The sequence below is a fragment of the Oryctolagus cuniculus genome, chromosome 8 (assembly GCF_051225735.1).
Source record: "Oryctolagus cuniculus isolate XC-2025 breed Fujian yellow rabbit chromosome 8, ASM5122573v1, whole genome shotgun sequence".
In the NCBI taxonomy this organism is placed as follows: Eukaryota; Metazoa; Chordata; class Mammalia; order Lagomorpha; family Leporidae; genus Oryctolagus; species Oryctolagus cuniculus.
In genome coordinates this window covers 88530521-88553439 of record NC_142874.1, presented here as the reverse complement: position 1 = coordinate 88553439, position 22919 = coordinate 88530521, and the positions used below count along the sequence as shown (strand labels likewise).

The 22919-nt window shown below is 38.2% G+C and overlaps 1 protein-coding gene and 1 pseudogene across 9 annotated transcripts in view; one reads left to right on the top strand and one right to left on the bottom strand.

Annotated features, from left to right (window-relative positions):
• The window catches only part of TBCK (TBC1 domain containing kinase), a 244973-nt gene that overhangs the window by 108483 nt on the left and 113571 nt on the right, over positions 1 to 22919 (bottom strand). For all 9 annotated transcript variants that reach the window (XM_008267520.5, XM_089302979.1, XM_008267519.5 and 6 more), the window contains 2 exons: positions 21507 to 21543; positions 20529 to 20690 (listed from right to left, as the gene is read on the bottom strand). In XM_008267520.5, the coding sequence (XP_008265742.3) occupies positions 20529 to 20690; positions 21507 to 21543 (199 nt within the window). The remainder of the gene's footprint in view (positions 1 to 20528; positions 20691 to 21506; positions 21544 to 22919) is intronic.
• Positions 16551 to 19021, top strand: LOC138843515 (ribosomal protein S6 kinase alpha-6 pseudogene; annotated as a pseudogene).

The following is a 22919-nucleotide window of genomic DNA, read 5'->3' as shown; positions in this document are numbered from 1 at the left end:
CCTTGGGTCCCTGCACCCATGTGGGAGACCTGGAAGAAGCTCCTGGCTCTTGGATTTGGATAGGCATAGCTCCGGCTGTTGCAGCCACCTGAGAAGTGAACCAGCAGATGGAAGACCTGTCACTCTCTTGCCTCTGCCTCTCTATAACTCTGCCTTTCCAATAAATAAAGAAATCTTTTAAAAAATTTGGACATCAGCAAATTCTTGTCTATTTATCAAAATACTTATAGAAAAATAATTCAACCAAAACATATGGATAAGTTTTAAGGGTTAGTGCTGTGGTATAGTAGACTAAGCCTCTGCCTGCAGCACCTCTGACATCCATTTTGGAGCTGCCGGTTCATGACCTGATGCTTCTCTTCTGATCCAGCTCTCTGCTTATGGCCTGAGAAAACAGTGGAGGATGGCCCAAGTTCTTGGGTTCCTGTACCCATATGGGAGAACTGGAAGAAACTCCTAGCTCCTGGCTTCTGATCGGCTCATTTGAAGCACTTTGGAGAGTTAACCAGCAGATGGAAGATCTTTCTCTGTCTCGTCCTCTCTCTCTAACTCTGCCTTTCAAATAAATAAATAAAAATCTTAAAAAAAGAGAAGTTTTAGATGCATACACGATTCTCTTATACTTTTTAAAAGATTTATTTATTTATTTGAAAGTCAGAGTTACACAGAGAGAGGAGAGGCAGAGAAAGAGAAAGGTCTTCTATCCGCTGGTTCATTCCCCAATTGGTCACAACAGCTGGAGCTGCACTGATCTGAAGCCAGGAGCCAGGAGCTTCTTCTGGGTCTCCCACATGGGTGCAGGGGCCCAAGGACTTGGGTCATATTCTACTGCCCTCCCAGGCCATGGCAGAGAGTGGATAGGAAGTAGAGCTTCCAGATCTTGAACTGGTGCCCATATGGGATGCTGGCACTGCAGGTGGCAGCTTTACCCGCTATGCCACAGCGCTGGCCCCTCTCTTATACTTTTATTCATTGTATATTTCACTGTACAATGAAGAGTGTTATTATTCACACATACTTTTTTTTTATTTGACAGGTAGAGTTATAGACAGTGAGAAAGAGAGAGACAGAAAAGTCTTCCTTCCGTTGGTTCACTCCCCAAATGGCAGCTATGGCCAGCGCTGTGCCAATCCGAAGCCAGGAGCCACGTGCTTCTTCCTGGTTTCCCACGTGGGTGCAGGGCCCAAGCACTTGGGCCATCCTCCACTGCCTTCCCAGGCCACAGCAGAGAGCTGGACTGGAAGAGGAACAACCAGGACTAGAATCCGGCACCCCTATGGTATGCTGGCGCCACAGGCAGAGGATTAACCAAGTGAGCCACGGTGCTGGCCCCTCACACATATTTTTAACAGTTAAAATGCTCACTATTTAAAAACCTCACATTCATGCCCTTTTGAACTACCCTCTGAGCTTATAATAACATCAAATAATGATATTTATACTGTTATTATTTAGCTTAGGAATGACGTGGAATGTGGGATTAAGCAATTATTTATTTATTTGGGATATAAGGAGACATAGGGAGCACATCTATCTACGGGTTCACTTTCCAAATACCAAAATACCAGCAACAGCCTGGACCTGGCTGAAGGGGAGAGCCAGAAACAAAGTCATCACTGCTGCTTCCCAAGGTCTGCATTAACAGGAAACCAGAGCCAGGAATCAACCCAAGTCATTCCTGTGGGAAGCGGATGACTTAACCATTAGTGTTTCAGTATACGTGCTGATGATGCAAGCACTCATTAGTGTTTTAATAATACCTATTATCAGTGCACTGAGATGCTAAGGCAGGGGTGTTAGAAATGGATTTAAGCTTCAAGATGAAAGGTCTTTGTCTTTATATATATATATATATATATATATATATATATATAGGTTATACTATATATAGTATAACTTATTTATAAATAAAAAATGAGCTATTTAGTGATAAGATGAATTTTCAGTAACAGAAACTGAACAGAGAAACTTGACTGAACAGATGACAGTACATCAACTAAATTCACTTTATTCCTATTTATATTGAATGCTATGAATAAAATGAGTACTTAATAAGGTTTAACAGGTATTACCATACAATGAATAGAAAGGATAAAATTACTAGCACTTCATCTCTTAAGGACTAAAACAAACAGGGTAACATCCGTTGAATGCTCATGATTAATAATGTATAAGTTCTCTCACAGTTTTAAGTTAATAGAGAAACTTTTATTCTTATCTTGTACCATCTGTAAAGAAAATCCAAAGGAGATCCTTTAAATGCCATGCTATATAATGCTGGAATTTATTAAGATAGAAACATGCTATCCAACAGTTAATAGAGTTTTGTCATTGTGTTTAATTGATACTGATATTTTAAATGAACACTTTCCTTTGGAGTTAATTTCCACCAGGCATTTATACTGGAAGAACAGTGATTAAGAATCATGAATGATTAAATAGCACTCTGGCCTCAGAATCAGCCCTTAAAGCATTCGGATATGGCTGAAGAGCCCATGAGAGTATTTGAGGCATGGAAAGCCAAGACACCCTGGGGTGGGGGGGAAGAAGACCTAAATGGAAGATCTCTGCGAGTGAGATCTCAGTGGAAAGAACAGGGCCATCAAAGAGAAAGAGGTACCTTTCTCTGAAGGGAGGAGAGAACTTCCACTTTGACTATGACCCTGGCAGAATAAGATCGAAGTCGGCGAACTCAAAAGGCTTCCATAGCCTTGGCAATTCATGACCAGAGCCTAGGGAGATTACTGACGCCATAAACAAGAGTGTCAAATTGTTAAGTCAACAACAGGAGTCACTGTATACTTACTTCTCATGTGGGATCTGTCCTTAGTGTGTTGTCCAATGTGAAGTAATGCTATAACTAGTACTGAAACAGTATTTTACACTTTGTGTTTCTGTGTGGGTGCAAACTGATGACATCTTTCCTTAATATATACTGAATTGATCTTCTGTATATAAAGATAATTGAAAATGAATCTTGATGTGAATGGAATGGGAGAAGAAGTGGGAGATGGGAGGGGTGCAAGTGGGAGGGAAATTATGGGGGGGGGAGCCATTGTAATCCATTAACTGTACTTTGAAAATTTATATTTACTAAATAAAAAAGAAAAAAAAAGAATCATGAATGAAGAGTAATTAATGCATAAGGAGCTACCTAGCTTGTCTATTTTTCCCCTTCTCCTTTTTCTTTATATTGTCACCCCATTCCTGAATTATAGTATTTGGATTAACTGATAGCTTTTTGGTTACTAAAATTTTACTTCATATTTAACACACATAACTACTCATCAGTATTTATCCTAACTAAAATATTTAAGAAAAAATTCAGTGTTGACATTAAGACTGAATCATTTTGTGGTTTCTGTCAATCATGCACTCTGACAGTTACAGAGGCCACAAAACATTTCCATGTACTCAAGAGTATCTCATAGAAACATTCAAAATTTAAATATTGGCAATTTGCTGTATTAGGAGGCTAAGTAGAGATTTAGTAATGGCATCAGTAACATATTAAATCCATGTGGATGAAGGAAATATACCAATTTTTATGCCACTATAGGCAAATTAAAAAAATCTACTGCTGGTATCTGAGCATTATTTACCATTCTGGACTAAATTTCCACCAAAGGTATATGACTGAACTTCTCTATATCTTCCCAAAACTTTGTTTCTAATTGTGATTTTTTAACACTCATAATTCAGGCTTAGTCTTAGCAAATTAAAATACAAGGCATGCAGTAAAATTTTAGTTTTCAAATAAACCATGAATATTTGGAACATATTTTTATTAAAATTATCTCTTTATTGGACATTTATATTTAGTAAGACATTCTGATTTTGCCTAGGTATCCAAGATATAATGTGGTTCTCATAACATAATAACATGCTGTATAATATAAATTCTGTACCATATTAAGTTAAAGATCTACCACATTTCAGGCATAGAGGAAAGCTAGGGAAGAGCTTAATATTATTATTATTTTTTAACTTTTATTTAATGAATATAAATTTCCAAAGTACGATTTATGCATTACAATGGCTTCCCCCACATACCGTCCCTCCCACCCACTACCCTCCCCTTTCCCACTCCCTCTCCCCTTCCATTCACATCAAGATTCATTTTCGATTATCTTAATATACAGAAGATCAGCTTAGTATACATTAAGTAAGGATTTCAACAGTTTGCTCGCACACAGAAACATAAAGTGAAAAATAATAGATGATTTTTTTTTAAATGATGATGAAATCAGATCAGACCTATTGTCATGTTTAATCCCAGTGAGAGTCAAGTTGGGAGTTGATAATTTCTTTTTTTTTTTTTTACAGAGGATCAGTTTAGTATACATTAAGTAAAGATTTCAACAGTTTGCACCCCCATAGAAACACAAAGTGAAATATATTGTTTGAGTACTCGTTATAGCTTTAAATCTCAATACACAGCACATTAAGGACAGAGATCCTACATGAGGAGTAAGTGCACAGTGACTCCTGTTGTTGACTTTACCAATTGACACTCCTGTCTATGGCATCAGTAGTCTCCCTATGCTCCAGTCATGAGTTTCCAAGGCTATGGAAGCCCTCTGAGTTCTCCGATTCTTATCTTGTTTAGACAAGGTCATAGTCAAAGTGGAGGTTCTCTCCTCCCTTCAGAGAAAGGTACCTCCTACTTTGAAGACCTGTTCTTTCCACTGGGATCTCACTCGCAGAGATCTTTTGCCAGAGTGTCTTGGCTTTCCATGCCTGAAATACTCTCATGGGCTTTTCAGCCAGCTCCGAATGCCTTTAGGGCTGATTCTGAGGCCAGAGTGCTGTTTAGGACATCTGCCATTCTATGAGTCTGCTGAGTATCTCGCTTCCCATGTTAGATCACTCTCCCCTTTATTTATTCTATCGGTTAGTGTTAGCAGGTACTAGACTTGTTTATGTGCTCCCTTTGACTCTTAGTCCTTTCATTATGATCAATTGTGAACTGAAATTGATCACTTGGACTGGCGAGATGGCATTGGTACATGCCACCTTGATGGGATTGAATTGGAATCCCCTGGTATGTTTTTAACTCTACCATTTGGGGCAAGTCAGCTTGAGCATGTCCCAAATTATACATCTCTTCCCTCTCTTATTCCCACTCTTATTTTTAACAGGGATCACAATTCAGTTAATTTTTAACACTTAAGAATAACTGTGTATTAATTGCAGAATTAAACCAGTCATATTAAGTAGAACAGACAAAAAAACTACTAAGAGGGATAATGTATTAAGTTGTTCATTAACAGTCAGGGCTATGCTGATCAAGTCACCGTTTCCCATAGTGACCATTTCACTTCAGGAGGTTTCCTTTTTGGTGTTCAGTCAGTTGTCACCGATCAGGGAGAACATATGGTATTTGTCCCTTTGGGACTGGCTTATTTCACTCAGCATGATGTGTTCCAGATTCCTCCATTTTGTTGCAAATGACTGAATTTCATTGTTTCTTACTGCGGTATAGTATTCTAAAGAGTACATATCCCATAATTTCTTTATCTAGTCTACCGTTGATGGGCTTTTAGGTCAGTTCCAGGTCTTAGCTATTGTGAATTGCGCTGCAATAAACATTAGGCTGCAGACCGCTTTTTTGTTTGCCAATTTAAATTCCTTTGGGTAAATTCCAAGGAGTGGGATGGCTGGGTCGAACGGTAGGGTTATCTTCAGGTTTCTGAGGAATCTCCAGACTGACTTCCATAGTGGCTTGACCAGTTTGCATTCCCACCAACAGTGGGTTAGTGTCCCTTTTTCCCCACATCCTCGCCAGCATCTGTTGTTGGTAGATTTCTGCATGTGAGCCATTCTAACCGGGGTGAGGTGAAACCTCATTGTGGTTTTGATTTGCATTTCCCTGATTGCTAGTGACCTTGAACATTTTTTCATGTGCCTGTTGGCCATTTGGATTTCCTCTTTCGAAAAATGTCTATTGAGGTCCTTGGCCCATCTCTTAAGTGGGTTGTTGGTTTTGTTTTTGTGGAGTTTCTTGATCTCTTTGTAGATTCTGGTTATTAACCCTTTATCTGTTGCATAGTTTGCAAATATTTTTTCCCATTCTGTCGGTTGTCTCTTCACTCTCCTGACTGTTTCTTTTGCAGTACAGAAACTTCTCAATTTGATGCAATCCCAATAGTTAATTTTGGCTTTGACTGCCTGTGCCTCCCGGGTCTTTTCCAGAAACTCTTTGCCTGTGCCAATATCTTGAAGGGTTTCTCCAATGTTCTCTAGTAACTTCATGGTGTCAGGTCGTAGATTTAGGTCTTTAATCCGTGTTGAGTGGATTTTTGTGTAAGGCGTAAGGTAGGGGTCTTGCTTCATGATTCTGCACGTGGAAATCCAGTTTTCCCAGCACCATTTATTGAATAGACTGTCCTTGCTCCAGGAATTGGTTTTAGATCCTTGATCAAATATAAGTTGGCTGTAGATGTTTGGGTTGATTTCTGGTGTTTCAATTCTGTTCCATTGGTCTATCCATCTGTTTCTGTACCAGTACCATGCTGTTTTGATTACAACTGCCCTATAGTATGTCCTGAAATCTGGTATTGTGATGCCTCCGGCTTTGTTTTTGTTGTACAAGATTGCTTTAGCTATTCGAGGTCTCTTGTGCCTCCATATAAATTTCAGCACCAATTTTTCTAGATCTGAGAAGAAGGTCTTTGGTATCTTGATTGGTATTGCATTGAATCTATAAATTGCTTTTGGGAGAATGGACATTTTGATGATATTGATTCTTCCAATCCATGAGCATGGAAGATTTTTCCATTTCTTGGTATCCTCTTCTACTTCTGTCTTTAAGGTTTTGTAATTTTCATCGTAGAGATCTTTAACGTCCTTGGTTAAGTTTATTCCAAGGTATTTGATTGTTTTTGTAGCTATTGTGAATGGGATTGATCTTAGAAGTTCTTCCTCAGCCATGGCATTGTCTGTGTATACAAAGGCTGTTGATTTTTGTGCATTGATTTTATACCCTGCTACTTTGCCAAACTCTTCTATGAGTTCCAATAGTCTCTTAGTAGAGTTCTTTGGGTCCCCTAAATAAAGAATCATGTCATCTGCAAAGAGGGATAGTTTGAGTTCTTCCTTCCCAATTTGTATCCCTTTAATTTCTTTTTCTTGCCTAATAGCTCTGGCTAGAACCTCCAGAACTATATTGAATAGCAGTGGTGAGAGTGGACATCCCTGTCTGGTACCAGATCTCAGTGGAAATGCTTCCAACTTTTCCCCATTCAATAAGATGTTGGCTGTGGGTTTTCATAGATTGCTTTGATTGTATTGAGGAATGTTCCTTCCAAACCCAGTTTGCTTAGAGTTTTCATCATGAAAGGGTGTTGTATTTTATCAAATGCTTTCTCGGCATCTATTGAGATAATCATATGGTTTTTCTTCTGCAGTCTGTTAATGTGGTGTATCACATTGATTGTCTTGCGCACATTAAACCATCCCTGCATACCAGGGATAAATCCCACTTGGTCTGGGTGGATGATCTTTCTGATGTGTTGTTGCATTCTATTGGCGAGAATTTTATTGAGGATTTTTGCATCTATGTTCATCAGGGATATTGGTCTGTAATTCTCTTTCAGTGCTGCATCTTTTTCCGGCTTAGGAATTAAGGTGATGCTGGCTTCATAGAAAGAATTGGGGAGGATTCCCTCTTCTTCGATTGTTCTGAATAGTTTGAGAAGAATTGGAGTCAGATCTTCTTTAAATGTCTGGTAGAAGTCAGCAGTGAATCCATCTGGTCCTGGGCTTTTCTTTGTTGGGAGGGCCTTTATTACTGTTTCAATTTCTGTCTCAGTTATGGGTCTGTTTAGGTTTTCGATGTCTTCCTGGTTCAATTTAGGTAGGTTGCATGTGTCCAGGAATCTATCCATTTCTGATAGGTTTCCCTGTTTGCTGGCATACAAGTCCTTGTAGTAATTTCTGATGATTCTTTTTATTTCTGTGGTGTCTGTTGTTACGTTTCCTTTTTCATCTCTGATTTTATTGATTTGGGTCTTTTCATTTCTTTTTTTAGTTAGTTGGGCCAATGGAGTGTCAATTTTGTTTATTTTTTCAAAAAACCAGCTCCTCGTTTGGCTGATTTTTTGTAATGTTTTTCTTGATTCAATCCTGTTGATTTCTTCTCTGATTTTAATTATTTCTCTTCTACTTGATTTGGGTCTGGTTTGCTGTAGGTTTTCTAGATCCTTGAGGTGAATAGAAAGCTCATCTATTTGGTGCCTTTCCAATTTCTTGATGTAGGCACCTATTGATATAAACTTTCCTCTTAACACTGCTTTTGCTGCATCCCATAAGTTTTGGTATGTTGTGCTGTTATCCTCATTTACTTCCAGAAAGTTTTTGATTTCTCTTTTGATTTCTTCTATGACCCATTGTTCATTCAGGAGCATGTTGTTCAATCTCCATGTGTTTGCGTATGCTCTAGGGATTCCTGAGTTGCTAATTTCCAACTTCATTCCTTTATGGTCTGAGAAGCTGCATGGTATGATTCTAATTCTTTTGAATTTGCTGAGACTTGCTTTATGGCCTAGTATGTGGTCAATCCTAGAGAAGGTTCCATGTACTGCTGAGAAGAATGTAAAATCTTTAGCTGTAGGATTGAAAGTTCTGTATATATCTGTTAGATCCATTTGGGCTATAGTGTCATTTAAATCTACTGTATCCTTGTTGATCTTCTGTCCGGATGATCTATTTCTGAGAGTGGAGTATTGAAGTCCCCCAGTACTATTGTATTGGGGTCTAAGTCTCCCTTTAAGTCCGTTAACAAATCTTTTAGATAAACCGGTGCCCTGTAGTTAGGTGCATATACATTGATAATTGTTATATCTTCCTGTTGAATTGATCCCTTAATCATTATGTAGTGTCCCTCTTTGTCTCTCTTAACAGTTTTTGTGGTAAAGTTTATGTTGTCTGAAATTAAGATGGCTACGCCCGCTCTTTTTTCATTTCTGTTGGCATGGTATATCTTTTTCCAGCCTTTCACTTTCAGTCTGTATGGATCTTTGTTGGAAAGATGTGTTTCTTGTAAGCAGCAAATAGATGGGCTTTGTTCCTTAACCCAATCAGCCAATTGGTGTCTTTTAACTGGACAGTTCAGGCCATTCACATTCAATGTGACTAATGATAAGTGGTAACTTTGCCCTGCCATTTGCCAAAGATAAGTTCTAATATATGCTTTGAATTCCCTGTGATCTTTTGCTGTGAGCTTTCCTTCCTTGGTTTCCTTCCTTTACCTTCTTTCATATTGATGACCGTGTTTCTTTGTTTCTGTGTGTAACACATCTTTAAGCATCTTTTGCAGGGCTGGACGAGTGGCAACAAATTCTTTCAATTTCTGTTTGCTATGAAAAGTCTTTATTTCACCTTCATTCACAAATGATAGCTTTGCAGGATATAATATTCTGGGCTGGCAGTTTTTCTCTCTTAGTACCTGGGCTATATCTCGCCATTCCCTCCTAGCTTGTAGAGTTTCTGATGAGAAGTCAGCTGTGAGTCTGATTGGAGATCTTCTGAGAGTAATCTGACGTTTCTCTCTTGCACATTTTAGGATCTTTTCTTTATGTTTCACTGTGGAGAGTTTAATTACAACGTGTCGTGGTGAGGATCTCTTTTGGTCGTGTTTATTAGGGGTTCTGTGGGCTTCCTGTACTAGGATTTCTCTGTCCTTCTCCAAACCTGGGAAATTTTCTGCTAATATCTCACTAAAAAGGCCTTCTAATCCTTTCTCCCTCTCCATGCCTTCAGGTACTCCTAGAACCCGAATGTTGGGTTTTTTAATAGTATCCTGAAGATTCCCGACAATATGTTTTAGATTCCTAATTTCCTCTTCTTTTCTTTGGTCTGACTGTATCCTTTCCTGTTCTCTGTCTTCTAAGTCCGATATTCTCTCTTCTGCTTCACCCATTCTGTTTGTAAGGCTCTCTATTGTGTTTTTCATTTGATCTATTGAATTCTTCACTTCAGTTACTATCCCAGTTTCCTGTTGTACTAGTTGTTTCGTTTCATTTTGATTCCTCCTTAATATTTCATTTTCACGAGAGAGATTTTCTATCTTGTCCATTAAGGATTTCTGTAGTTCAAGAATTTGTTTTTGAGAACTTCTTAATGTTCTTATCATTTTTTGAGATCTGCTTCTTGCATTTCTTCTATGTCATCACCTTCATAATCTTGAATTGGGGTGTCTTTTTCATTTGAGGGCTTCATGGTGACTTCCTTGTTTTTATTACCTTGGTTTTTGCGTTTGTTATTTGGCATATTGGAGATATTTGGTTTCTTCACTGTGGTGCTTTTTCTTGTTATACTATGACTCTAGATTAAGTGGACTATCTGTTTTTGATGGAGCCTTAGGGCTTGAGATGGGTGTGGCCTGAGAGCTCTGTTTGGTTTGCCAAAGGTGACACTCCCAGGTTAGGCGTGGTAAACCTCTCTCTCTCTCTCTCTCTCTCTCTCTCTCTCTTTTTGATTCAAAAGGGAAGTTATTCTGCACAGCTGAACGAAGTTGGAGGTAGTTAGCAGGCAAATGATATACCCACAGGAGCCAGAGATCAGAAGCTCTTTCCCAAGGACCACACAGGGAATCTGTTCGGCCCTCAGAGTGGGCTCAAATTCTCCTTCAGTCTCCCACTGGGTTGCCAAAGTTACGGAATTGTAGCGTCTCTGGAGAGTGCTCACGTGAATTCCATGAGTTCTCTCCCCCACCGTCTCTTTTTTCACAGTCTCAGTTCAGTAGCACCACAAACTTACTAGGTCCTAATCTCCTGTTAATTCGCCCCACCCAGAGTCAGGTTTTTCTGCTAGGCTCAGGGCCGGTGCAGACCTGAGGTCGCTCTGCTTATGACGTATGTCCAAGATGGCGTCTGCTCTTTGTCTTGCTCGCCCTTGAGAGGTGAGCGGAGAGAGAGAAACCCGTGTCCGTACCAGTCACCTTTTTTTTTTTTTCCTCTCTCTCCCTTCCATTTAGCCTGGTGAAGCTCCCCCCCCCCGGGGGGGGTCGTTCCCTCTAGTCTCCTCTCTCCGCTTGCCTGCCGGTGTCTCGGGCTATTGAGGTTCGGCTCACCTCGCGTTCCAGCGCTGGTGTGTTGAGTCTGCCGCTGGTGTCCCGAACTGTGGGCTCCCACGCTCTCCACGCAGGTCCGCTCCCCTTCCAGCGCCGATGTGTGGACTCGGAGCCCTGGACGTCCCAAGTCTCCCCGCTGTTGTCTGTGTGGCACGCACTCCCCTTCAAGCACTGGCATGCGCAGAGCCTGCGGCTTGCGCAGCTTGGTCCCGTGGCTCGGCTTCCGCGGCTCGGTCCCGCGGCTCGGCTTCCGCGCAGTGGGCGACCTTGTTCTCCCAGTAGGTCCTCCGATTCGTGGCCACTCAATCCAGAAGAGTTTCCTCTGCAATATTTTCCTGGTTCTTTTTTCTGAGGCTACCGTAACTCCCCTTTTATTAAACTAAATTTTCCCGGACTATCGGTGCGCGCCCTCACTATTCCGCCATCTTGGCTCCGCCCCCAAGTCAATCGAGCTTAATATTATTCTCTGATACAAATACAAGGATGCAAAATAGGTTGAGTTTTGTCAAAAATGTGTTAAAAGGTCTATGAGAACTCACAATCAAGAATATGTTCTTAGTCTTTCCTCATTTTAAATCCTTAAAATTATATGAAATTTCATATAAATCGAATTGAATTTCCTCACTCATTTTCTCATCTTTACCAATTGTCCAATTTCTTTTTAGGTATAAACAACAAAGTAATGAGTCATGGCTTTGAAGAGTTTGTATATTTTACAACTTGCTCTACATCTGAGTTTTTCTAACTGCACTCATTTTGTTTTAGTCTCAACTTATTTGCATGTTATTTGAAAAAAACCTGGTCTTCTTAACCTAGATCATAGAAATTGTACAAAACTGTGTTGGTCAAAAGATATGTTACTTTCATAAAATAGTCTGTGCTATTCTCAATAATGAGAAAGATTGTATTGCTTTAAGTAAATATAGATAAGTACCTTCCTCCAGTCACCTAAGGTATTAAAGTAGTACTTTGGGGGAACACATGAGAAAAGTATATTGAGTATACTCTGTATTTCCCTTTGAAATTGTTAAAAATATATTTTCCTTTAATGTTAAAATGAGCATTTATTCAACATACTATATTTAAAAGGGGGAGAGGGAGAGGGAGAAGGAGAGGAAGCGGAGTGGAAGAGTGAGAGAGAGAGAGAGAGAGAAGGAAAGAAATGAGTATCTTTCATCTGCTAGTTCAGAGAAAACGTCACAAGAGTAGCAAGTAGGCCAGGCAAAAGTCAGGAGTCAAAAATTCAGTCTATGACTCCTCTAGGTTGGGTGGCAGGGACCCAACTACTTGGGCTGCCTCCTAGGGCATGAATTAGCAGGAAGCTAGAATTGGGAGTGGAGACAGGCACCTGGATATGGGATGTGGGCATCTCAAGCAGCATCTAATGGTGCAAAGTGCCTGCCTATAATATCAGTATTTTAATTTCTGAGAATAAGTTAATGTCTTCCTAATGGCTTTTTAAATTGCTTTCTAGAGGTTCACTAAGAAAAACTTCTTTCTTGCATTTAAATATTCCTGTCTTTGAAGGTATTCAGGAATGCAAATATACGTATTCAAGGAACTTATTTCAACTACACTCATATTTATGACATCAATATATCAGCTTAAAATTTTATTGTATAAAGGACATGTACCCTGAACTCTTATCCACTTTAAAATATTACCTTATTGGTTTTATTCAGATATTAACTCAATTTCAAAACTATGAATATACTCTCAAAATAATTTTTTTCCTTCAATCAGCCAAGTGAATATTATAGCAGGATGATATCCAAGAGGTAGAACAGAATGAACACTGGTAAACCCCATTTTGTAAATGGTTTAAAAAGAGGGTTTAAAAATTGGCTAACACTAGAAACTGCTCTCCTAATGTCACCGGCCCAAATCCAGTATTATATTGTGCTGTGCAAAGTCCAATATTTCTTCTATAACACCCTGCCACTATTTTTGGATTCTCCTGAGAAATGTCAAATGTACTGGTCTCTAGTATCAAAATGACATACATACCAATAATATCAAGAACTTTAGGAAAATTCTCTAGCACTACTTGTACTTCCTTGGAATGTAACATCACACAACATCATTTACTACAAGGCAATAAAAGTTGAGAACAATTTTTGGCAGAAATAATTATCCCTTTCTGCTGAGTTATCTGTTTAAGAATTAAAGAATTAGTATAGGAGACCAGGAGGAAGCACCTGGCTCCTGGCTTCGGATCGGCGCGGCACGCCAGCCGTAGCAGCCATTTGGTGAGTGAACCAACGGAAGGAAGACCTCTCTCTGTCCCTCTCTCACTGTCTAACTCTGCCTTAAAAAAAAAAAAAAAAAGGAATTACTATAAAGGAAAGGAAAAGAAGAAAAGAGCAGAAAATTAGGTAAGTTGGTTATTACGCAGTCTTCATGTATTTAAAATATTAAGTGTTATGCATCCATAAAATAATTATGTATATTATCCTGGATGTACTATTTTATTATCATTATTTCACACCATAATGCACATATTATCTCCATTTTACTAAATTATCCATATTTTATAGGATCCTTTCCAGTAAGATTAAATAATTTACCAAAGTTCACACGGCCAGTAGGTCCACAGATGGGACATGAAATCACATCGTACTTTATTTACAGGTCATTTTTTTTTTAAAAGCAGCAGTACCCTACAGAAAGTTTCCCAGTCTACACAATAATGAACAGTGGAGCTAGGAACTCAGCCATGCTTGATTTACCTCCAAAACCTGTGCTATCTATGTACTACTCTCTGCTCTGGGCAGTGAAGAGATTTTTTTATTTGACAGGCAGAGTGGACAGTGAGAGAGAGAGACAGAGAAAGGTCTTCCTTTTCCGTTGGTTCACCCCCTCAATGGCTGCTGCGGCTGGCGTACCGCGCTGATCTGAAGCCAGCAGCCAGGTGCCTCTCCTGGTCTCCCATGGGTGCAGGGCCCAAGGACTTGGGCCATTCTCCACTGCACTCCCAGGCCAAAGCAGAGAGCTGGACTGGAAGAGGAGCAACCAGGACAGAATCTGGCGCCCCAACCGGGACTAGAACCAGGTGTGCCGGCGCCGCAGGTGGAGGATTAGCCTATTGAGCCACGGCGCTGGCCAAGATTCTTTTTATTAAAGCATACACTTAATAGAAAACATACTGGATCTCTTGGCTATTTCATCAGCTTTTGCTGTTAGAAGAAAATCTGATTGATACTTACTTCTGTAATTTATAGGGAAAGGTAATGAGATTATTGCATTTATACTACCAAAAGGAAAGCATGTCCTGATAAGATGGAAAGGTACAAGAATAATAATGGCATAAATATTCATTATGATTCACATAGCACTTGATCTTTGGTAGGCTTTGCTCTAAGTCATTTGGATGTAATGACTTAACTCAACAACCCTATAGGGTGGGTACTATTACCATGCTCATATAGTTGGAGATGAAGAAATAGAGGACTTGGCATTGTGGTGCAGTGGGTTAAGCTGGCATCTCATAGTAAGTGCTGGTTTAAGTCCCAGCTCTTCTGCTTCCAATTCAGAACCCTGCTAACGTGCCTGGGAAGCAATGGATGATGGTCCAAGTACTTGGATACCTGCCACTAATGTGGGAAATCCAAATGGAGTCCTAGGTTTCTGGCTTCAGCCTGGCCTGACCCCAGCCATTATAGCCATTTGGGGAATGAGCCAGTGAATGGAAGATCAATCTCTCTCTCCCTCTCTCTGTCAATATGCCTTGCAAATAAATAAATAAATCTTACAAAAATAAAGTAGATACAAAGAGGTGAAGTCATTTCCTTATGTTTAAATGGCTATGATTGAGCTAGGATCACTTCCCAGTTCCATCAAGCACAGTTGAGGAGCTCAACATAGAAGTGACCAAAGAACTGATAAGTCAGAAAAGGGCACTGTGGACCAAGACAATTCAAATCAACAGAAGATATCTTATTTTCAAAAGTAAACAGAATTTACCTTGTCAATCGGCCAGTTATAACAAATGCATTTGCCTACTTTCTGATTTCAGAAATAATTTTTAAATATTTTAATTAATTTAAGAAACACACAAAGAGTGGGAGAGCGAGCAAAGGAGCAAGAGAGAGAGAAAGTGCTCCTTTCTGCTAATTCACTTCCCAAATGCATGCAATGATCAGGGGCTGAGGTTGGGAGCAAGGAATTCAAGATTCCCATATGGGTACTTGAACCTTTGCTGCTGCCTCCCTGAGACCACATTAGCAGACAACCGGGATATCCTATCTGCCTGTTAGGCTAATGTACACCCTCAGCAATAATTTATTTTTTAAAGATTCATTTTAATTTTTTGATAGACAAAATGATAGAGAGAGGGAGTCAGAAAGAGATCTTTTGTCTGCTGGTTCACTCCCTAAATGGCCTCCACTGCTAGGGCTGGGCCAGATCCAAGCCAGAAACCAGGAACTCAATCTGGGTCTCCCATGTGGGAGCCAGGGACCCAAGTTCCTGGATCATCTTCCACTGCTTTCTCAGGAGCATTATTAGCACAGGGCTCAATGGGAAGTATAGCAGCTGGTACTCAAAGCTAAGTCCTGATATGGGATTCTGGTGCAGCAGGCAGTGGCTTCACCTGCTGTGCCACAGTGTTGGTCCAGAAATAATTTTGTTTTAAATGGCCAAGTAGAAGTGCCACTAAACTGCCTATAAAAAATGAAAACAGATTTTTTTTCACCAGTGTTTAATAGGAACATTTATGCATGAAACAGGAAAGGTATTTAATTTGCTTGATTTGAAAATGTATAATCAGCATGTCTAATACATACATACATATATATATATATGTTTAGAACTGACAAGGAAAATTCTTTTAATCCTAATAATTCATCCTGTGTTTACTTTGGCAAGCTGAGAATGACAGGAAAATATCTGTAGGGTACAGACTGTATTCCTGGTTTGTGAAACTAGCTATTTTTTTCAAAGTCAGAAGAAAAAAAAGATAAATCGATTGTCATAAAGAATCAATCATAAGAAAAGAAATAAACCATTTTTGTTCACAAAAGAAATAATTCTCTTTAATTAAAATCTGATAAGTTAGAAAGTTGATAGTGATACTTTTAACTGATGGGAAGTTTTAAATAAATACAAGGCATTTTTGCTATTATTGTTCCAAAAGGAGTAAAGATTTTGAATAGAGATGATAGAATATCAAATACAAATATTCTGCTAAAAATAAAAATCAGTCTAACCAGTAGGCTACCTGTTCTTTTTGAAAGTGCTTAATATCTCTGAAACTCAAGGAGAAAGTCATTTCTATGGGGCACCAAGACCTTCCAGTGGATCCTACTCCAGAGCTTTGGCAGTACACAGGCAGGCTCACATCCCCTGTGAGGGCCACTCGGCCTGTTTCTGATTGCAGCCAGTCACCTGAAGGGCGGTTGCCATACTAAAGGACCCCAGGATTGCTACTTGGAAACTGAGAGACTCAGATTGAGCGCATAATCTCGCTTCGAATCATTCTCTTCCAGCTCTGCTCTGGTTATTTTAAGGCTGTATTCCAAGGGGAACATACATAGACAGGACCCACTTTGAGACGCAATGAGTTTTAGAAGGACACATCGTAGAGCATCTGGCCGTAGGGCCAATTCCAACTTAAGCCTGTGCTGTTGTCTTCCATTCCTCAAACATCAGGAGAAAACTGAGGATCAGGTAAATGGTGTTAAAATGGTTGATGAGCCAATGGAAGAGGGAGAAGCAGATTCTTGCCAGGATGAAGATGTTAAAGAAATCCCTATTACTCATCACGTTAAAGAAGGATATGAGAAAGCAGATCCTGCACAGTTTGAGCTGCTCAAGGTGCTTGGTCAGGGATCATTTGGAAAGGTTTTTCTTGTTAGAAAGAAGACTGGTCCTGATGCTGGTCAGCTCTATGCAATGAAGGTGTTAAAAAAGGCTTCTTTAAAAGTTCGAGACAGAGTTCGGACAAAGATGGAAAGAGATATACTTGTGGAAGTAAATCATCCATTTATTGTCAAATTGCACTATGCCTTTCAGACTGAAGGGAAGCTGTATTTAATACTGGATTTTCTCAGGGGAGGAGATGTCTTCACAAGATTATCCAAAGAAGTTCTGTTTACAGAGGAAGATGTGAAATTCTACCTTGCTGAATTGGCCCTTGCTTTGGATCATCTGCATCGATTAGGGATTGTATATAGAGACCTGAAGCCAGAAAACATTTTGCTTGATGAAATAGGACATATCAAGTTAACAGATTTTGGACTCAGCAAAGAGTCAGTAGATCAAGAAAAGAAGGCTTACTCATTTTGTGGTACAGTAGAGTATATGGCTCCTGAAGTAGTAAATAGGAGAGGCCATTCCCAGAGTGCTGATTGGTGGTCATATGGTGTACTTATGTTTGAAATGCTTACTGGTACTCTGCCATTTCAAGGTAAAGACAGAAACGAGACCATGAATATGATATTAAAAGCAAAACTTGGAATGCCTCAGTTTCTTAGTGCTGAAGCACAGAGTCTTCTAAGGATGCTATTCAAAAGGAATCCAGCAAATAGATTGGGTTCAGAAGGAGTTGAAGAAATAAAAAGACACCTTTTTTTTTGCAAATATTGACTGGAATAAATTATATAAAAGAGAAGTTCAACCTCCTTTCAAACCTGCTTCTGGAAAACCAGATGATACTTTTTGTTTTGATCCTGAATTTACTGCAAAAACACCTAAAGATTCTCCTGGTTTACCAGCCAGTGCAAATGCTCATCAACTCTTCAAAGGATTCAGCTTTGTTGCAACGTCTATTGCAGAAGAATATAAAATAACTCCTATCACAAGTGCAAATGTATTACCAATTGTTCAGATAAATGGAAATGCTGCACAATTTGGTGAAGTGTATGAATTGAAAGAGGATATCGGTGTTGGCTCCTATTCCGTTTGCAAGCGATGTGTACATAAAACTACCAACATGGAATTTGCAGTGAAGATCATTGACAAAAGTAAATGAGACCCATCAGAAGAAATTGAGATTCTGATGCGCTATGGACAGCATCCAAACATTATTACTTTAAAGGATGTCTTTGATGATGGTAGATACATATACCTTGTTACAGATTTGATGAAAGGAGGAGAACTCCTGGATCGTATTCTCAAACAAAAAAGTTTCTCAGAACAGGAAGCTAGTGATGTACTGTATGTAATAACTAAGACAGTTGACTATCTTCATTGTCAAGGAGTTGTTCATCGTGATCTTAAACCTAGTAATATTTTATACATGGATGAATCAGCCAATGCAGATTCAATTAGGATCTGTGATTTTGGGTTTGCAAAACAGCTTCGAGGAGAAAATGGACTTCTCTTAACTCCATGCTACACTGCAAACTTTGTAGCACCTGAGGTTCTTATGCAACAGGGATATGATGCTGCTTGTGATATTTGGAGTTTAGGAGTCCTTTTTTACACGATGTTGGCTGGCTACACTCCATTTGCTAATGGCCCCAATGATACTCCTGAAGAGATACTACTGCGTATAGGCAATGGAAAGTTCTCCTTGAGTGGTGGAAACTGGGATGGTATTTCAGATGGAGCAAAGGATTTGCTTTCCCATATGCTTCATGTGGACCCTCATCAACGGTACACTACTGAGCAAATATTAAAGCACTCATGGATAACTCACAGTGATCAGTTGCGGAATGATCAGCCAAAGAGAAGTGATGCATCACATGCTGTTAAGGGAGCAGTGGTTGCCACATTTTCTGCCCTGACTCACAAGACCTTTCAACCAGTTCTTGAGCCTGTTGCTGCTTCAAGCTTAGCTCAGAGACGGAGCATGAAAAAGCGAACATCAACTGGCCTGTAAGATTGGTAGTGTTCCTCGGCCAAAACTGATTGAAGAGAAAATTAATTGTGTGGCTTTTTGCCTAATCTTATATCAAAGGCATTGTTTTCTGCTACATTACTTGAATATTTTAAAAATTCCCCTGATAGGAGGAGTGAGATTTTAAAAAAAATATATACAGGTCCACAATATTCATACTGTGTTATTTTACAGTAGTGTTCAAATATTTATTTAAATCTACAGTTGGTGTCCAAAAAGTCCTAACAACTTCTCTACTAAACTACTAAAATTAGTAGTTAGCACATTAACTACTAAAATTCCTTTCAAATAAAGTTACTGTAATAATTTTTCTGTTTTCATAAAATCATGGTTTGGGGAATCATTACCAACCATCACGATACATATATAATAGTATAATGCCAAGCAATGTCAGTATTTTTTAATATCAGATTCTGAAGGATAGCCTTTTTTAAAAAAAGAAAAACAAATTTAAAATTATTATCGAAGCTTGTTATTGTGTACAACCAAAGGATTCCATTCATTTGATTTTGTGAAGTTACTAAATGTAGACATAGTAGTTTGGTGGTAGAACAGAATACAGTTGTGATAATATATGAATTTCTGATATGGTTGGTGCCAACATTTTTACAGAAGAATCAAATCATGGATAATATGTGCAGAAAGACCTGTATGTTATCCATAAATGGCCTCATCTAGAAATAAAGATTTCCATAATGCTTTTGTAAAAAAAAAAAAAAAAAAAGAAAGTGCTTAATAAATATAATCTTAAAATATCTTTCTTTCTTTGGTTTTCAGGCAAATTTATTTCTTGGATAATGATAAGTTTGTTTATTGTGAGCAGTAACTTGTTCCTACCTGAAAACAGAGAACAGCAGTAGAACTAACAGAAGATATGGAATCAATGAACCACTGTTAGGAAATAGGATCTTTTCATCCAAAACTCATCTGACTTTCTAAAAACATGTACAGATGTAGTTATAGATTTAGTAACATCATTCTACAGATTTACATTTCAGTTAACCTAGTTGACTTCATCTTTTCAACCATAACATCAAGCTTAGTTTATAGTTACTCTCCACATTGCTGCAATTAAACTTTCAACTCTTAAATTTTCAATCCCTCACTTGTGAACACCTTATGTAGCTTAACTTACTATCCTGTATTGCATGAGAGAATTTCTCAGGAGCTCCATTTGTCCTCCAGAGAGGCCAGTGTTTCCTTTTCTCAAACTGTCAAATTGTTAGCAAGCAGCTGTGGCCAGGAGGGAGCAAAGTTCCATGTGAATTACATCTTTGTATAAACACAGATTCTCAAACACCTTCCCAAGTGGCTTTTATTTACTCCCAATTACTGAAGATAAACAGCCCTGTCCTAAACAAAAGGGCAAATATGTTATTGTGCCTTGGCCTTTTACCCTTTTGGTGGCATTACTGAGATGGAAGCAAACCGCACGCAGTGAGCTAGCATGGTCCAGAATTGTATCTACAACGCTGGGTCAGCAGGAGGAACATAATGAAGAATGATGAGGCCTAAGCAGAAAAGAGTCTGAAGGCTTGGGTGATTATTTTTGCAAATATCTCATTATTTTACAGTCATGTTTCACTTAGTGATTCTATCTGTTTATATCTGTACCTGGTAAGTCAGAGAAGAGAAGAATGCATTCATTAAAGCCGTTAGCCAAAAGCCGGTCTCGCAGCTGCTGAAGAATAGCTACTCCGATACAGAAGGGGAAAGAGGAATTCCCAAGTAGTAAGGTATCCCAGAGGTGAAAAATTTTGTGCAGTGGAAAAACATCTGCAAAATAACAGAAAAAGATCACTAAGTTAAAAAAAAACTAATATAATAAAAATTAAAACAAGTAGCTTACTAGATATTTGTAAATGACTTACATTATGGTCAGAAGTATTATCTAATAGTTAACATTACTAAAGTATTTTTACAAAATGTTTATTTGGCTTTGTAAATTTAAAGCTTCATTAGACATCTTAAAATTACATTTCTATTATAGACTCTAACCAACTGTTTTATAAATTCCCACCAAGAAATCTCATTAGTAATTTTCTATTTTTTTGCAACTTTCTTTTTTTCATTTAACAATACTGTGGATAGCTAACCTTGACAATGAATATGGATATACTTCAAATATCATTCTATTTATCATCTGTATCATACTTAGGTAAAGATGCTCAATGTATTAATCTTGATAACTAATTAAAGAACTATAAATTCATGTAATCTGTTTAATTTCTAGGGGAATCAATGTTCGGGGAAAAAAAACGATTAGTAATTAGAGAATCTCTAAAAAGTAAACCTGTTTTGGTTGTAAAAGTTGATTTAAAAAATTACCTAAATACTATTTTTGACATTTATTTCTTTTCTGAAAGGGGTCATGACAAGTATGAACGTCATGATTAAGATTGGTTTTCATTCCATACAGTTTTGTTTTTGATATTCATGGGTCTGACAATTGAAATTATTTTCTAACTCTATTATGTTAGAATTACATAAAGATACAGCAAATATTCTTATTGCAAACATAAAATATTGGGGAAGAATGGAGCTGTCCTTTGGCTAATACAATATCAGAAGAGAAGGGAAAATGATACTTACGAGTAAACATGGTGAGAAACCAAGGGATGGCATAGAGCTAGGGGTGGAAAAAGAAGGGACAGAGGATGGGTAAAAGGAAATAAGAGATAATTAATGATTAGCAATAAACTGAATGGTAAATAAGCTCAGTTTCAGTCTACTCCATTGATTAAATAAAAAAGAATATAGGTTATTGAAGTTATTCTTACAAATACTGTACTATATACAATAATATCTGCCTACATTAGAAATGTAGATCACCCTTTTGCCAGGACTTATAGAATATCTTTATTTCATCAAAGCATACACTCAAAACCATCATTAATCCAAATGTAATATTAGTATGCTGATTTTAAAGGTATTTTTTCATGTTATACAAAAGCATTTCTGAGACATTAAAGGTTAATAAGAGTTAATTTTTATGTATCAAAAATCCTTCATATCAAGTAGTGGGAAAACCTGAAAAAATTAATTTGAGATTTTGTTAAATAATTACATTTTGAATATAATTATAAAATATTATTAAAAATAAGTGAAATAAGGTAGGCATTTGGCCTTTCAGTTAAGATACTCAGATCCCATTTTGGAGTGCCTACGCTGGCTGCCTAGCTCCAGAGCCCGAACCTAGCTTCCTGCCTGCGCAAACCCTGAGAGGAAGCAAGTGATGGCTCAAGTATTTGTGTCCCTCCATGTGGGAATCCGGGTTTAATCCCAGCTCCCAATTTTTGGCCCAGCCCACTCTTTTCTATGGCAGGCATTTGGGAAGGGGTGTCTATCAGTAGATGGGGGTGTTCTCTGTATCTCAAATGAATTGAAAAAAAAAAAGTGAAACAAAGCTTATTCTAGTATTTGAAAAATAGTAAGTCAGGTTGAAAAATATATATTTAATATAAATTACAACTCTGGGGGCTCACTAGTACCAGCCACCTCTTACTAATTAAATGAAGATCAGGTAAATAAATAGGTAATTTATGACACTGTATTGTTAATTATTTGTTCTTTATTTTTCCCTTTTAGAAGCTTAATTGATATTTGAAAACTCTCAGCATACTGGTTTGGCTTCACAATACAGTTGGTCTCACATAAAAGACAGCAAAATAGAATAAGTTTGGATACTAGGAAGGCTTTTTTTAAAAAGGGTAGGTAATGAAATATTTGATTACAAATATAAAAATATTTAGCTGTTAGTATTGCTAAATTAAAGGTATTATTAGCTAATTACTTATTTAAAGTTGGAAACTGAAACCCAACGAAAATAAGTCATACATGCTCTCAGTATTTTCCTCAGATGATGAAATTATGTACGCTTGATTTAGCACGGCCCTAAACTTCCATCAGTTAGGTAAATACTGCCCCCTAGTAACAGCAAGCTCAAATAGCAACTTCAGCATTTCTTGAGGACTTTCCAGAAGATTTATTAATGTCAAATTCCAA